This window comes from Erinaceus europaeus, chromosome 16, assembly GCF_950295315.1.
Source record: "Erinaceus europaeus chromosome 16, mEriEur2.1, whole genome shotgun sequence".
Classification (NCBI taxonomy): domain Eukaryota; kingdom Metazoa; phylum Chordata; class Mammalia; order Eulipotyphla; family Erinaceidae; genus Erinaceus; species Erinaceus europaeus.
In genome coordinates, this window is record NC_080177.1 from 12,130,696 (window position 1) to 12,148,099 (window position 17,404).

At 40.4% G+C, this 17,404-nt stretch overlaps 1 protein-coding gene across 2 annotated transcripts in view; it reads right to left on the reverse strand.

The window, feature by feature from the left end:
• Window positions 1-14,529, reverse strand: part of TP53BP1 (tumor protein p53 binding protein 1) — a 55,240-nt gene extending 40,711 nt beyond the window's left edge. Inside the window, exons 1-3 of one of the 2 annotated variants that reach the window (XM_060174499.1) lie at window positions 13,252-14,529; window positions 4,701-4,820; window positions 3,766-3,969 (exon numbers count right to left, since the gene is read on the reverse strand). In XM_060174499.1, coding sequence (XP_060030482.1) covers window positions 3,766-3,969; window positions 4,701-4,820; window positions 13,252-14,386 — 1,459 coding nt within the window. In that variant the 5' untranslated portion in view covers window positions 14,387-14,529. Of the gene's footprint in view, window positions 1-3,765; window positions 3,970-4,117; window positions 4,677-4,700; window positions 4,821-13,251 lie in introns of those variants that run through there. The other variant, XM_060174500.1, reaches the window with a different exon arrangement.
• Between the last annotated feature and the right edge of the window lie 2,875 nt (window positions 14,530-17,404).

Below are 17,404 nucleotides of genomic sequence, written 5' to 3' on the forward strand. Positions count from 1 at the left end.
TCTCGGAACTATAATGAAAAAAAAAAATCTTCAATCTCATATTTTCTTCTAACTGGCCAGATTTTTTTAGACAATCTTTTTTAAAATATTTATTTATTTACTTATTTTCCCTTTTGTTGTTTTTCATTATTATTGTAGTTATTGCTGTTGTTATTGATGTTGTTGTTGTTAGATAGGACAGAGGGGGAGAGAAAGACAGACACCTGCAGACCTGCTTCACCACCAATGAAGCGAATCCCCTGCAGGCAGGGACCCGGGGGCTCGAACCAGGATCCTTAAGCCGGTACTTGCACTTTGCACCATGTGCGCTTAACCCATTGCCCAACTCCCTAAGTGGCCACATTTTACCTTTCTCACATAAACTTCTCCAAAGAAATATATTTGCTGCTCTTTTCCCTGTCACTCCTCTAATGTCCTCAGTACAATTCTCATCAGAACCACCAGACTGAAATATTTCTTACTATAGTCACCAAATGAAGCTAAATCCAATGTACATTTTCAGATATACTGTACTAGACCTCATTTCTGCATCTAGCAATTACCTTGTTTTTTAGAGTGAGCAAGCGAGTGAGAAACAGAGACAGACCATCAGACTGACACAAGCACTATTCTGCCATTTAATTTTATTATTTTATTTATTTATTTACCCCTTTGTTGCACTTTTTTATTGTTGTTGTAGTTATTGTTGTTATTGATGTTGTTGTTGTTAGATAGGACAGAGAAATGGAGAGAGGAGGGGAAGACAGAGGGGGAGAGAAGACAGACACCTGCAGACCTGCTTCACCACTTGTGAAGCAACTCCCCTGCAGGTGGGGAGCTAGGGGCTCAAACTGAGATCCTTACACAGGTCCTTGAGCTTTGTGCCAAGTGAGCTTAACCTGCTGCGCTACCTCCTGACTCCCTAATCTGCCATTTTATGTGTTGCCAGAGACTGAAAGTCAGGCTGTCCTCACCGATACAAGGCAGGCAGTTACACCACTGAGCCATCTCTCAGGTCCTGACACGGTTGTTACTTGTAACTCTTTCTCATAGATTTCCTGGCTTTATATTTTCCTATGCATATCTCCCTCTCCAAAATGTTCCTTTACAATCTTAAGGCTTCTTCTAATTCCACTAAACAACATTTACTGTCCAGAGACATCAGGTGTGAAATGTTAACCCTTCAGCCTCATTACTTGGGTGAGACATTTCCTTTGATAGGATTCTCTAATTCCATTTCAGGTGGTTCACTTCCTAACAAAGTCTCAAAATCTAGATATAGACCAGGTCCCATGAGATAGGGCAGATGTTCACATGTATCCATAAATTAGGGCAAAATATATACCTGAAAGCAAAAGTGCACAATAGTCTGCAGTGAGTCAGTATATGCAGCAAGCAAGCAAGTAGAAAGATCTAAAAGGACACCCTGTAGTTCCTAATGAATTAGTGTCTACATAGACTTAGATACCCTCCTCACCTACTTCCTATTACACTTTTCAGTCAGTCCAAAGCTAACCTTATCAAAGTAAGGACTGCAAAAGCTGAATGAGGGCAAGAGACTGGCCTGGCATACTTTAACAATGACTCTTTAGTCATCAGGCCACCTCATCAGCTGGGGCCCTTAGTCAGGGAGTCTTGAGATTCCCAAACAAACATAATGGGCCTACACCTTGAATAAATCCCTCTCTCCATTGTTACCAGTCATCTCTATCAGGAACAACATAATAGACCCTTTGTGGGCCCCCTTAGGACCTTGCCCTTAACGTGGATCAACAATGGTAGAGAATGTTCCATCCTCCGAAGGGAGGCTGGACAACATACTCTATGTTCCACTTGAGGAAGATGGGTCCTGAAACTGGGGAAGCCTGGAAAGTTCCTACTCATGACCACAGAATGTGAGCTCAGATCTACAGGGATGCAGAGGTCACATAGGCTCCTAAGCTGAATATGGGCCCCAGATCACATCAAATCGATGGGATTTACAGTCAACAATATTTATACACCTTTCCCATATTTGTAAAATATACTCTCTTCCCTGATCCAGCTTTCTGGTCCTTTTTCCAGCCATGATATCATCTCCCAGACAATAACTTGGATCCATCTGTGTATCAGATGTCAGGCTCAGAAAAATAAATAAATAAATAATAAACTAGTATAGTCATGGGCACTTTGGAATACAACTAAAGTAGGCCTACTAACTATCTTCAAAACAGAGACCCCCAAATATTCATCTGCACTATGCCAGCCTTTATATGTTAGCCCTTTTTTCAGCCACCAGATTCCAGATGCTAACATGATGCCAACTGGCCTTCCCTGAGCAGACGACCCCACCAATGTCTCCTGGAGCCCCTGTTCCTCAGACCCTCGCCCTACTAGGGAGAGAGAGAGGCAGGCTGGGAGTATGGATTGACCTATAATGCCCATGTTCAGCAGGGAAGCAATTACAGAAGCCAGACCTTCCACCTTCTGCACCCCATAATGACCCTAATTCCATAGTCCCAAAGGAGTAAAGAACAAGAAAGCTATCAGGGGAGGGGATGGGATAGGGAGTCCTGGTGGTGGGAATTGTGTGGAGCTGTACCTCTCTTATCCTATGGTTTTTGTCTGTTTCCTTTTTATAAATAAAATTTAAAAAAAAAAAAACAGCATTTACAAATGACTTAGTGGGAAAATTTTAAGCTGCAGTATCAAATATCTGATTCAAATTCCAGTTCTACATCTTAAACTACTGTGACTAAGAAATGTAACTAAAAATCCCTCAGTTATTGTTTTCTCATCTAAAATGGATATAAGGATGTCTATCTTAGAGTGCTAGCATGAAAATTAAATGAGCTGACAATGATATAAAGCCATTCTGTATTTTTTCCTCCCCCTTTTTATTTTTTAACTGACCCCAAGGTTCCTTCTACTCGACTATTCACTTTTGTAAACCAGAGCACTAATCATCTCTGGTATATGGTAATGTAGGGGAATCAAACCTGGGGAATCAAACCTGGGACAGTGGAGACTCAGGCATTAGAGTCTCTTTACATAACCATTATGCTATCTACCCTCAACTACTCAGTTCTCAAACTCATCCATTCAATCTCCATACCCACTGACAATGGCTGCACTTCTGGCTAAAGACTAAATAGGGGTTTGCCAGACAAGAAAAAGAAATATGCAACATAAGAAAAGGACCAAAGCTTTCAAACACTCAGCTGATCTTCTTGAAAAAGCAAATCTGATCCTATTATTGCCAGGACAAAAATTCTTGGGTTTCTCAGCATGATATAAACGGCCTTATAGAATCTGACTCAAGGATGTCACACTGTTAAGTGCACATAGTAGAATCTGGTTCCTACTTTCCAAAAAATGTCTTATACCACCATCTGTATTCTAGCCATGTCAAACACTTTAATAAAATTAATGTGGGAAATAGCCAAAGAAATCTACAATGGGAATTCACAATCACAAATTTTCTACTCACTTCTGCACCATTTCTGAACATGGAACTCAATTACTCTGTGGAGACACAGGCTTATTAGCACAGAGAATAAAGCTGCAGTAGGGAGATAAAGTTTCTTCCATAATGTGACGCTGACTGGCCAAAAGCAAGGAATTAAGTCTGTGGTTAAAAGCATTACTAATATACATTTATAATTCAAGTATGTCACTTTAATTAGAAGATTTGGGGCTTATAATTTTGTAAATCACCATTAAGTCACTAATGAAATTTTTAAAATAGCCAAAAAAAAAAGATTTGGTGTGATTAAATAACCAAGATTAACATAAAATATAACTTACTTTCCAGGTTAAACTGCAAAGACTCTTCACTTGCCTCAGTCTCAGGACTAACCAGTTTCATTCTTAGAGACAATTTGTCATCGGTTTCTAGGGGTGCCCCAGAACCTCCTTTTTCATTCTCAAGTATGGGATCGTTGGTCTCCATCATGCTTTCAGACATCACATCACTGGCTGCTATGGCACGTTCGGGGTAACTGCTAATATCTGAAAGAAGAGAGGCAGGAGGAAGAAGGAGAGAACTAATATACAAACGTGAAAAACGATTCATTTGCCTGTGTGGCTCCACAGCTCTGCAGAACTGAAGGGGGTTGTCCTAGGATAGATCCTGTTACAAGTATCAACAACTACGCACTAGTATTGACACCTGGTCTTAAGAGGAGCAACAGGATTCAGTTCCACTTCTGCATCTGGACAAAGGATGCTGCATGAGCCCTCAGCCAACCCACATCTGCCAGCATCAGGCAAAGGTAGCAGGATACTCCAGGCGGCATCATTGTTACCTCCCAGCACTGAGAAAACAAATAGGTTAATGCAGAAGACTACTGGTGGCTTCAGGGAAGGAGGATCTAAGTTTTCTTGCCCTGTCAGGCAGCAGACTATTTAGCCGGGGTGCTAAATAAGTAGTAAGATTTATCCTGCTTCCTATTTCTTCTTTATAAATGGCTCTGTACCGCTGCTTAGCATTCAGATACTATATTTGCCTTGCGAGTAATGACATCCTTAAAATACTCTCTTCCTTCCACACTTTCATCCATCATCACACAACTCCTCTTGGAAATACAACTCAAAGAGCCAGACACCACAATCTTATTCTTCCTAAGACAAAAATCAACCTTACTAGATGGGCTCATTCCTCAGATCTAAAAGAATCACTTGAATAAAGAATGAAATCCGAGAAAGTCTGCTTTAAACACCGTTACATTTGAGTTACGCACCAATAGGAGTACTGTGTCTCTTGGGCTCCAGTTTTAGGTGCCCAATGAGAGGTGGAGTTGCACCCGTCAGTGGTGAGATAATATCACCTTCCTTAGGCAAAGTGAAATGAAATGGAGTTTCTGGGGGGAAGAAAAATGATAATCAAAAAGAAATCGAAAACAAAAGTATAAAAATCCAAAACCAGAAGAAATATTTCAATGATTATTATTTATTATTATTATTTTTAGATATTGAATCACTGGTTGACTACGGTGTACTGTGGATAATTGTTCTTATCTGAAAAAAGGGAGGTAGGAAGAAGATAGGGAACTAAGTACAACACTCATCAGCTTCCCAACTAATTTCCTATTATTCACTCTGCTTTCTCTACAGAATACAAAGCACATAAACAAAAGACAAACAATAGGAAAAGTGCAAGTTTGAAAGGCCCGAGAACAAGAGGTCAAAAGAAACATAAAAGCATCTGAGCTCTAAGACAGTCGGTACCTTTGGGGATATTGTCTCGAAATGTCACACAAATTTGGACAGTTTCAATTAAATTTTTAATTTGACTGTATGCAATGCTAACCTAAAGAGAGCATTCCTTAATACTAAAAGTCTTCAGATTAAAGGCTGATATTATCATTTACAAACTACTTTAAGAGGTGACAAAGGATAGATCAAAGGACACACACTCAAGTATTGGTTTTAACTTGCAAACCTATTATTTCATGGTCCAGCATTCCTTTGCAGCCACAGTCGTAATCTGCGTATCTCAGCCTCTGCACAATGGTAAATCTCGCACTTAGGAGCATCCCTGGTATACACGTTTAGGCCAGTTATTACTGTTTAAGGTTTATTTCATGAGAAAGAAAGGCCAGAACAGCACTCTGGCATATGCAGTGCCAGGGGTTGAACGTAGGATCTCATACTTGCAAGTCCAGAGCTCTACCACTGTGCCACCTCCTAGGATACCTGGCTTAGCTGTCAGTGACTAATACAAACAGGAAACATTGGGCATAATTTTTTTTCCCACTCTTTGTTACATTTAACTGCTTCCTACTTTTCTACCCTTTCCCAGGTGGACTGTGAGGGTCAAGGCCAGAACTTCTATATAGTCATGGACTCACAGTATCCAGGGACCTCAGGCAAGTTTCTGCTTTCCTCCTCTGAACTCCCTGCATTCATTCTTTCCCACCCTCTTCCTTCCTATAGCTCACAATCCCCAACCCTACGTGACAATATCAAGTTACATAGCACTCTTATTCTCCTAAAACTTCATTTTTCAAACTAGACCTCAGTTCCAAATTTTTGCTAATCAGAAAATTAGCAAATTGCCAAAATCACATTTTGTGATTTCTGAATTGTTTATTAATAAAAAGCCTTAGTCTGAGAAGAAAAAAATTGTGCCACTGCTATTAACTATCAAATGAGGAGGGCCAGGTTGTGTGCAGCGGGTTAAGCACACACGGCACGAAGCACAAGGACTGCGTAAGGATTCCAGTTCGAGCCCCCAGCTTCCCACCTGCAGGGAGGTCACTTCACAGGTGGTGAAGCAGGTCTGCAGGTGTCTTTCTCTCCCCGTCTTCCCTTCCTCTCTCCATTTCTCTCTGTCCTATCCAACGACAGCAATAACAACAATAAAGACAACAACAACAACGATAGATAAGAGCATCAAAAGGGAAAAAAATAGCCTCCAGGAGCAGTGGATTCACAGTGCAGGCAGCAAGCCCCAGCAATAACCCTGGTGGCAAAAATAATAATACTACTAATAATAAAATGAAATGTGTGTTTGCTTTGCTGGGATGTCTCAAAATAACTATGATCTGGCTCCTTGTAAAAGTATGTTTGTCCAACACCACAAAGTAATTCTCAGCAAACTGCAACTCCGACATACTGTACTTAAAACAGCATCAGCAGAAAAGTTACAGGCTCAACTGAAAAAGACTGCCATCACTTCAGATGACAAGCCAAGTCCAAAGTGTTCACAGAGTGTCTGACCAGCTGGTGACAGATCAGAGAATCCTACTAATTTGCCAGAGTTGCTTACAGACCTCAATATAAACACTCACTCAGACAGACCAGTTTACTCTAAAGGCGTTTACAGAGGACAGAGGTAAGTGACTAGAGGCAAGAGTACCTGGAAGGAGATCCTGGAGAGCTTGGAGAGCAGCAGCTTCTGTCCCTGTGGAGCTGGGGTACCCTGCATTCTGAAATCTTTACCAACTAGTTGTTCAAGAGTTTTTGTTTTTCTAATGAGGAAGTGAAAGGACTTTTATTTATTTATTTTTTAAGAGAGTTATTCAAACGGCATGTTCTCAGTTCAAATCCTCAAGTTCAGGATCCTGTGTGTGCTTCAGAGTAGACTGGGGTCAAAAACCTGCTCAAGGGTTTTATAGGTCATTAATCTCCAGTCACCTCCCAAGACCAGTGGGTGGGACCCAAAACCCCAACAGTCTGGGGGGTATGGGGGGACAGAGCCTAATGGTTATGCAAAAGAATTTCATGGAGGCCTGGTGGTGGCACAGCTGGTTGAACGCACAAGTTAAAATGCACAATAAATAAAGATAAGAAAAAAAAAATTTTTAAAGGAATTATTTTTTAACTTCTTAAAAATATTTTTATGAGACAGAGAAATTGAAAGGGGAGGGGAGACAGAGAGGGAGAGAGGCAGAGAGACACCTGTAGCCCTGCTTCAACACTTGTGAAGCTTTCTCCCTGCAGGTGAGGGCCAGGGGTTTGAACCTGGGTCCTTGTGCACTGCAGTGTGTGCACTTAACCAGGTGCCCCATCACCTCGCCCCAGAAATTGCCTATCTGAGGCTCAAAAGCCCAAAGTTAAAACTCCCACTCCCACCCCTTAGGAACCAGAGCTGTGCAGTGCTCTGATTTAAAAAAAAAAAAGAAGAAGAAGAAGAAGAAAAAGAAAAAGAAAAAATCCCCAATCCAAATCTCAGAAGCCCATCCTAAGGCTTAAACTTAAGGGAGACTGATTTGTTATGACAATGTAAGATACTTTCATCATGTAGAAAACTGCAATTTCTTTTTAGGAGCCTTGTGACAGGAACCAGGTGGAGCCCAAATGTGTTTATTACTGTAGTTTCCGATTATCCAAAGTGAGTATGTGCCAAACCTCCAACAGGACTCAGCTCTATGCTTTCTCCTATACACACATATCTGTGATAGTTTGATTTGTTAGGCACAGTAAGAGTTTAATAACAATAGCTAGTAATAAGCAACAATATACCATGATAAAAGTTAGAGGACTGCTGTTTTTCTTTCTTTTTTTTTTTATCTTTTTTGTATTATCTTTATTGGATAGAGACAGCCAGAAATTGAGAGGGCAGGGGGAAGAGACAGAGAGGGAGAGAGACAGAAAGATACCTACAACACTGCTTCACCAGTTGCAAAGCTTCCCCATCCTTGCACATCGTAATGTGCTGTGAAAGTTGTTAAGAAGAAGCCCTATTTAAAAGCGGTTGAAAGGATGTAACAGAGTTCTCAGGCATGCCCAATCAGCAGATTACAGCAACCAGCCCCTTGCACCTGAAGGGAAATGATGTTGCTCCTTCAGCTCACCTTCATCTTCTTCTCTAACTAGCAGCAGTCCCTCAGAAAGCTATATAAGCAGACCGAGTGGATAAAGCATTGTGCTCTCAAGCATGATGTCCTGAGTTCAATCCCTGGCATCACATATACCAGAATGAGGTTCTGGCTTTCATTCACTCTTCCAGTTCTCATTAATAAAGAAATCTATAATAATAGTAAGTTACATAAGTGATGTTGAATTTTGATTGGATGAAGGTGTCAGCATGAGACCAACTATCCACACAGCTGTCTGCTATTGTTTCCAAATTAAACCATCTTGTTGATGAAATAATAGATTGCTTTAACAGTATGGTTTAAGCGATCTTTTTATGTGATAAACCATACAAAACACATGAAATAGGAAAGTATTAATTACTGAAGGTTACTTCCCTGTAACTGAACTTCCTTCACACAGTGCTAAATAAAACCTACATATTTTAGCATCAGTGATACAACCACAACACAACTCAGTGTAAAACTGAGTCTTTCACGGGCTGCAAAACACTCCCTTTGTTCCTTGCTGATCCCCCCCCCTTTTTTTCTCTTTGTTTTATTGGATAAGACATAGAGAAATTGAAAGGAGGGGGAGATAGGGAGAGACACCTGCAGACCTGCTTTACCACTTGTAAAACATCTCCCCTGCAGGTGGGCACTGGGGGGTTCAAATCCAGGCCCCTATACATGATTATATATGCATTTAACTGCCCCCCAGTTATTGTTTTTTTAATTAAAAAATCTATTATTGGATAGACAGAGAAACTGAGAGGAAGAGGGAGGTAGAGAGAGAGAAAGACACCTACAGCCCTACTTCACCATTTCTGAAGTGTTCCCCCTGCAGATGGGAGACCAGGGGCTTAAACCTTGATCCTTGTGCACTGGAATGTGTATGCTTAACTAGGTGTGTCACCTCCTGGCCCCTGGATTATTGTTTTTCTTCAGTCTATAAATTACTTTTTCTGCCTGAAATCTCTCAACTCCCCAGTCCCCAATTCCATCTGAATACTATAAGCAAAGCTATCTTCCTATAAACATGCTTCTAAACATAACTCTTGGTCAAAAACTAGTGTTTACTAGAAGACAGATTTCTAACTATTTAGCCGGTATTCAATTAAATAATAATAACCTACACGTCTACTCTTTATCTATGTTCACAAAGACCTCTATTCAGCATCCTCCAAATATTTTCCTATTTCTCTCCTTTTATTTACTCATTTGAAAGATTAACCTAGTCAAATTATCACTTAATCCTGCACAACAAAATTATTTTAAACTTACTGAAATTTTTGAGAAGTTTAATTCTTTCTCTCACATTATTCATTTACTAAATGTATATCCAAATAAATATAAAACATACACTGCAAGGTAAACTTGAAGATAAGAGAAATAAATCAGAAAATATAAGTAATCATTTAAACTTTCTGTACTTTTACAGAATATTTATTGAAGTGGAAATGCATAGCTACTGGGCTAAACTACCTTCCCAGAGAGTGCACCTGTCATTTCTGAAGTTCTTTATTACAAAGACAATTCTTTTGACAGCTAGGAAGGTTGTTTAGAGGGTAGAGCATAGGACTTGCATATGTGATGTTTGATCCCCATAAGCTCTCTCTCTCGTAAAATAAATAAGTGAATCTCTTTAAAACAACAATAATTTTCTCTCATGACAAGCAGCAGTCACTATATCAGTGATTACTCTGATTCTCCATGTTGCTAAGTTTGATTTTCTTGATACAAAAGTTTTATTTTATATTTCAGAGGTAATATTGTTTCTGCAGTATCTAACACACCAGCAGATATGGGTATTTACTGTGAAACTGTCTGAAGGAATGGTAGTCCAGAGGATCTTGGATTTACTGTTCCGTCAGTGAGCCAGACTAAAGACTTATGTGGCCTGGCTGGATTACCCTGCTGACAGATTCCATCTTGCTTCCCATCATTCTCAACTTCGTTCTTTCTTTCCCAGACTATCATGGGCTATCTATCTTGCTCTATAGCTGCATGACAACCCATGACGAAAGATATGAACAAAAGAAAATTTTCAGGCCATCTGAGTGGGAAATGCCTTCCTTACTACAGGATTTAGAGAATTCAATAGTCCACAACAATATTTAAAACCCTTACTGTGCCAAGGAGATAGCTCAGTCTGCTAGAGCAAAGAACTTATATGCCAAAAGCCCTAGAAGTCACAGATTCAATGTCCTGCAGTACCTTATGCCAGAGCTGAGTAGTGCTCTGGTTATCTCCCTTCACCACTACTCTCTCATAAATAAATAAATCTTAACAGGGGGTGGGGGGAAACCTTAATGTCAAGTGGTCTGGGAAGTGGCCCAGAGCCTAGAGTGTTGGAATTAAAAGCATGTGGTCCTTAGCTCACTTCCCAGGATCCCATTTGCCAGCGTGATGAGCTTGTTCTCTCTCGTTCCCCTTCTCTAAGGGTTAAAAAATAAAGCCTTAATGTCATAAAGATTTCTTTCATATTTAACTCTTTTATCTAAAAGTTTTCTTTTTTTTCTCAAGAGAACTGGGTGTTTCTTACAACTGACTAAAAGCCATGAAATTAAAAGTAACAATATCTAGGGCCAGGAGGTAGCTCAGCAATGCAGTGTTTGTCTTATATGTATGAGAACCTGAATTTGATAACCAGCATCATATAAGAGAGCAACAAAAACCAAAAAAAACAAGTGCTTTAGTCCCTCTCTCTGATACATTCTCTTTCTCCAACTTTCTCCTCCCATAAAAATAAAAACTGGCCCACAGAAGTAGCTCAGTAATACAGTGCATGACTCAAACATGTGACCACCTAGGAAATCTCTGTACTGTGTGACACCATGCACAAATCGTTTACCCTGAAACTGGCCACCGACATCAAAGGTTAGTTAGAATGTATTTCATAAAGTAAGCCAATAAAGGTTCCAGCTAGAGCACAATACTTACCTGGCTTCTCTAACTGTTATTAACCGATTATAGAGTACCATTAGTGGGCTGAAAGACTTACTGAAGTTGTTACAACCATGACTCTATCTACTTTAGTTTATATTGAATAAGGCTAAGCTTCCAAGAAACATCTATCTAAATTTACTTTATTCACATTTCAACAGGCTTCCAAAGGTCTAAGGAAATTTCCAAACGGCTAAGTGACAAACTATCTATGAACAGAGGCATCTAAAGAGGTTTTCTCCCCGCGCCCCACTGTCTCCCCAACTCCTTTTGCATTTCCTGTATTATCTGAACATTTTTCATGATTATGCATGTATCTTTTTTTTTGAAAAAGCTTGTAACAAAACACAGAATAGCTCTTCTAATTTTAGCATAAAGGAATCTTTTTTAAAAAGATTTCTTTATTACAATAGAGACAGGGTAAGTGAGGAGGCAGTGAGAAAGTCAAAGCACTATGCTCAGCTGTGGCAGAAGCTAGACTCTGGGGCCTCCAGCAGGCAAATCAAACTCTTACAAACAAATCTGGAGCTGTCAGAATTCACACCATTCACTCTGTTCTAGGACAAAAGCCATTAACTTTTTTTTTTTTGTCATTCTCATTTAAATTCGGCTTTCTTAAGGTTCAGCAACTAAAAACATCTACGTTTTAGCTATAGAATAATTTTTCTGATGGGCTAGCTGGACAGCAACATATACAAAATAAAGTGGTTACATCACTGTTAAACACTATACATAAAATAAAACTTAAAATGGACTAAGAACTTGGGTAAAAGAACTACAATTATAATGAATGGGCAGAAGGTGTTCCCACCCCCCCTTTTCTTTTTTCTTTCCTCCAGGGTGATTGCTGGGCTCGGCGCCTGCACCATGAATCCACCGCTCCTGGAGGCCATTTTTCCCCCCTTTTGTTGCCCTTGTTGTTGTAGCCTCGTTGTAGTTATTATTATTACCATTGTTGATGTTGTTCGTTGTTGGATAGGACAGAGAGAAATGGAGAGAGGAGGGGAAGACAGAGGGGGAGAGAAAGACAGACACCTGCAGACCTGCTTCACCGCCTGTGAAGCGACTCCCCTGCAGGTGGGGAGCCGGGGGCTCGAACCCAGAAGGTGTTGTTTTGATAGTGTGGCTACACCAGAACTTCAATGGTGAGTATGATGAAACTTCCCTATGTAAGTATGAAGATGTAGTCAAAAAATTTAACAGCACTGTAAACCAGTAACAAATCAATAAAATTTGATTCAAAGGAAAAAGAATGATTTTCCCCATGCAATGCTCTTCTGATTGATTTTACTTTAGAAAAATGTTCCTAATAGTCAAAACCTATTTCTGATATTTGTTTCCAGCTAAAACTACTTTCATTGGGAGTTGGGCAGTAGCGCATCGAGTTAAGTGCACCTTGCGCAAAGCGCAAGGACAGGCATAAGAATCCTGGTTCGAGCCCCCGGCTCCCCACCTGCAGGGGAGTCGCTTCACAGGCGATGAAGCAGGTCTGCAGGTGTCTATCTTTCTCTCCCTTTCTCAGTCTTCCCCTCCTCTCTCCATTTCTCTCTGTCCTATCCAACAACAACAACATCAATAACAACAATAAAACAAGGGAATAAATACTTTTTTAAAAAACTACTTTCATTTTTCATAAAAAGCTATTTTCCCAATTACTATCTTGAAAACAATGTTTTCAACTGTTTGCTCAGGAACTAAATATCTTGAAGAAACCAGAAAAAAAAAACCCACTTACTAGTGTTTTCAATAATTCAATAATTAATATTAGTAAAGCAAGTTCTGCTATGCCAGTCGCCCTTTTTTTTTAAAAAAAAAAAAAGCTGGTTCTGCCAAGTGTGTAAAAACTTCATGGGAAATACTATTATCATAATAATACTAACATCCCAGTGTTCTAGAAGCTTTTTTGCATACTATTACTAAAATAATTTAAAAGTACTCTGAAGGAGCCTTATTAATACAATCTACATGCCCTGATACCTCTCAGCTGTGGTCAATAACATAGTTAAATGTAATGAAATAACAAAACAAATCCAATAATCACACATACCACTAGAGCTTTCACAGAAGCTTTGCGAAGCATGGACAGGAGCCTTCTCCAGCGGCTGAGCGTCCACACTTGAACCCAGCTGCTTTGCATTAGTAATTTTTGAGTCTCCTGTTACTGACTTTTCCTCTTGAGCTTGGGTCAGCTGCATCTCCTGATTAGATCTTAGAGCATCATCTGCTCTCACTAAGGTCAAGGGAGGTTGGGGAGAGTCTGCCTCTATAGGTTCTTTTTCTGCATCCACTGATTTCAAATTTCCTTCATATTCTGCACTCTTTTGCTCTTGGTTATCTGCTCTATTCTCAGCACATCGCTCTATTTCTGGAACATCATCTTCCCACGACTGGGAATCTGAGCATTTTTCCACTGCCTCCAAAGGTTCAGAAGAAATATCAACCCTGGGAGATGGTTCCTTCACATCAACAATTACAACACTTGAGTCCTCTGAAGTAGCTTCTTCCCAAGCTTCCTGATCCTTATGCTCCAGTTCCTGGTCAAGTACTGGAAGCTTCTGGGGAGAATCAATACTAATCACACTGGTTTCAACCTCCATAGCTTCTTGGCATTCTTGTTTCGGGGCTTCCTTTGAAAGACACAATCCTTGAGATTGAGTTTCAGTCAGAGGGAGGTGTAATGGGACAGTCTCCATGTTTTCTTTGGACTCCTCTCCTTGACTTTCACAAGGAGTCTCAGGGATTTCCTCCACATCAGATCCTATAGAATGCTGTTCTTTAATGTCCATGGCTTCCTCCTGATCTAACACACTGGAAAGTGCCTCAGATCTAGTAGCTGGAGAAGGAACCGCCTGGCTCCCTGAATCACATGTGAGATCTATACAAACATCTTCTGCTGCAGTCTCTTCTCTCCCTTTGCAGTCAGTGGTTAAAATACTACTGTCATCTCTGGTTTCTGTGTCATCCTCCTTTGCTTTGTCATCATTATGAATCAGTTCTACTTGAACATCCTGTGCTGGAGTCATTAAGATGTTGTCATTTTCAGCAGGAATAAGTTTAGAATTAAGAACAGGAGACATGGGTTCAGTATCCTCAATCTGTGTGTTTTCTCCATCTTCATCAATTCTGTGCTCACTCAGGCTCTCCATCTTTGGGGACTGACTATACTCACTTGTAGAAAGCATCAACTTACAGGAGTCCCCTGTCAAAGACAGTCCAAGATCCTCTGGAGAATTCTTTGGTTCAATCTCTGAATTTTTAGAACACTCAACAGTCAATGAAGAACTATGCAAATCTCCACCTTTCTTCCCATCATTTGATCGTTCTTCCAAACTTGGAGATGGGATGAAAATATCCTAAAGAACAAAAAGAGACAAATAACCATCTGCTCACAATCATACTTGTTCTATAACTTACCCCTGTTCTATAATGTACACCTAATGTTTCTAAGTCAATTATTCAAGAATTAAAGAACTTGAGAGGGTGGGGTTAAGTTGTGGGAAGAGGAAGTGTTGTATTTATCCCCATCTTCAGTAACACAGTTACACCAAAAATGTGGAGTAGGGCTAGAGAGATAGCTCAGTAGGTAAGGTGCATGCCTTGCAATACACATGGCTCAAGTTTGAGACCTGGAACCAAATGAAGGATATTATGGTACCAGGAAAGGCCTGGTGATATGGTGTGTGTGTGTGTGTGTGTGTGTGTGTGTGTGTGTGTGTGTGTGTGTGTGTGTGTGTTCTCTCTATCTAAATGAAAAAATGTCGTGTGGGGTGTGTGTGTGTGTGTGTGTCTGTGTCCCTCTATCTAAATGAAAAAATGTCCTGAAGGAGTGAAACCACATGTGCAAGGCCCTAATTCTGGGAAGAACAAAAAAAAAAAAAAAACAGTAGATTAGCCTCCAGGAAAGCAGACCTGAAGTCAGATGAATAAGTTCCTACTGAAAGGGACAGGATTCAGGTAGTAAGGAGACAGAGAAATGCCCAGCCCAAGAATAAAAACTCAGGGTGCAACAGGAAGCTACAATGAAGAAGAGATCTCTCTTTACTCTGAGGAGCAAGGGAGTGCGAAGCCTATCTTATTTAATACTTTATTTACAACAGTAGGACAGGAGGCAAGAAACCATAGGCCCTATACCTAGTGGGAGTCCGAATAGCCACTTTCCTGAAAACCTCTGTAACCTTGTGCTGGAGGACACTACACGGGGATTCAATCTCCATAATTACAGACCCCAGGGGCAAATTCTTGGAAGAAAGCTCCACTCAGCTCTCAGCAAACAGCAAAGTTAGCTGGGGACTAGGAGACATTCATTGAGAGCTAGTTCATGGCAAACTTCTGGACCTGTCAGCCCAGATAGAAACAAGAGATACCCTTCCAGCCAATAAACACCAGTAAAACATCCCAAAGTATAGTCAATTAGCAAGAGATACCAAGTCTATGGCCTTCCAGTCCCAGAGTGTGCTTGATGTCACCACCTGGAACTGAGGCACTGCCTCCTTTCCCTGAACCACACCAGTGGCAGCCTAACAGCTGCAGAGGGGAGGGGACGGAACTCATAACCTCCCAGTTCTTGAATGCTGCCCAGGTTTGCTTTACCTCAGTAGGATAGCCTCTGACAAACACTGGTGACTATAAACTCCTAGCTGCTTTCCGGGTCTGTACAAGCCCAGACTCTCAGTCCAGGTACTCACAGAGCACCAAATGTGATAAACAAAGGAAATTATCCATGCTAACTGGTCAAGACAAACACTTGGGGAAAACTTCAAATACAACAGAGCTATATAAACAATCTAACCCAGATTTCAAAGGAATCCTTCAAAGGATGCTCACTGAAATGAGGAGATCAATGGAAGAAAATTTCAACAAAGCCAGAGGAAGTACGGGAAAAGTTCTAACAAAAATCAGAAAAACACAGTATCGTACTATAAAATACAGTAGAATAGATCAAGAGCAGAAAGACAGAAGGCAAAAGTCAAATCAGTGAGCTCAAGAACAGGGCAAAGGAAATCATCAAAGAAAAGACCCGCAACAAGAAAAAAGGAACTAAAGCAAGTGAGGAGAAAATAGTGTTATGGCAACAGAAAGAGGAACAACATGCAAATTATGCAAATAATATGGGTGCCAGAAAGAAAAGATGGAGGGTTTTTTGTTTGTTTGTTTGTTTGTTTTGTCATTACAGGGACTTCACACCACTCTGAGCTGACTTTTTTCAGATAGAGACAGAGGGAGAGAGAAAAACAACACAGTACTGAACGTGTGACAGGGCCAGGCTCAAGCCCAGTTGTGTACATGACAAGGCAGGTGCTCATCCAGGTGAACTATCACACTAACCAAAAGTACAGAAATATAATTTGAATAAATAACAGCTGAGAATTTCCCTAAACGAGAAAGGAGACAGACACTCAGATCCTAGAATCTCAAAAGAGGTGAACCCAGAGAGGTGAAGCCCTGACAATGACCGTGTGTGTCTGTGTGTGTGTTTGTGTGAATGTTTATAGCAGTATTCTAACAGTCAAAAACCAGAAACAATTCAAAAGCTTGTCAACTGGTGAATAGTAAACTGTGGCTGTCTGTATTATGTAATACCACTTAACTGTGAGAAAAAATATACATATATTATGACTCTAAAAAAAATAATGATGGAGATAGCATATAACTATCCAAACAGACTCTAATGCTTAAGGCTCTGAGGTCCCAGGTTCAATCCCCCACACTACCAGAAGCCAGACCTGAGTAGCGCTCTGATAAAATAAAAATGAATAAATAAAACTTAGTGAAAGAATTCAAGCACAAAAGACTACAGACACTTTATAACTCCAATGACACCAATTTCATGACATTAAAAAAAAAGGGTTGGGTAGTGGCACCCCTGATTGAGCACACATGTAACAATGCACAAGGACCTGGGTTCGAGCATCTGGTCCCCACCTGCAGGGAAAAAGCTTCACAACTGGTGCAGCAGGTTTGCAGGTGTGTCTCTGTTTCAATTCCTCTCTAGCTCCCCATTCCTCTCAGTTTCTGGCTGTCGCTATCCAATAAAGTTAATGAAAATAAATAAATAAAATAAAAAATAAAGGGCAAGAAGAAAATTTCATCAGATAAGCTGCCTGTCTTTTAACACACGTAGCCCTGTGCCACACGGAGTACTACAGGACTGGAAGCAGCTCTGGTGTTGTGATGTCCCTTACCACTCCATTTCTCTGCGT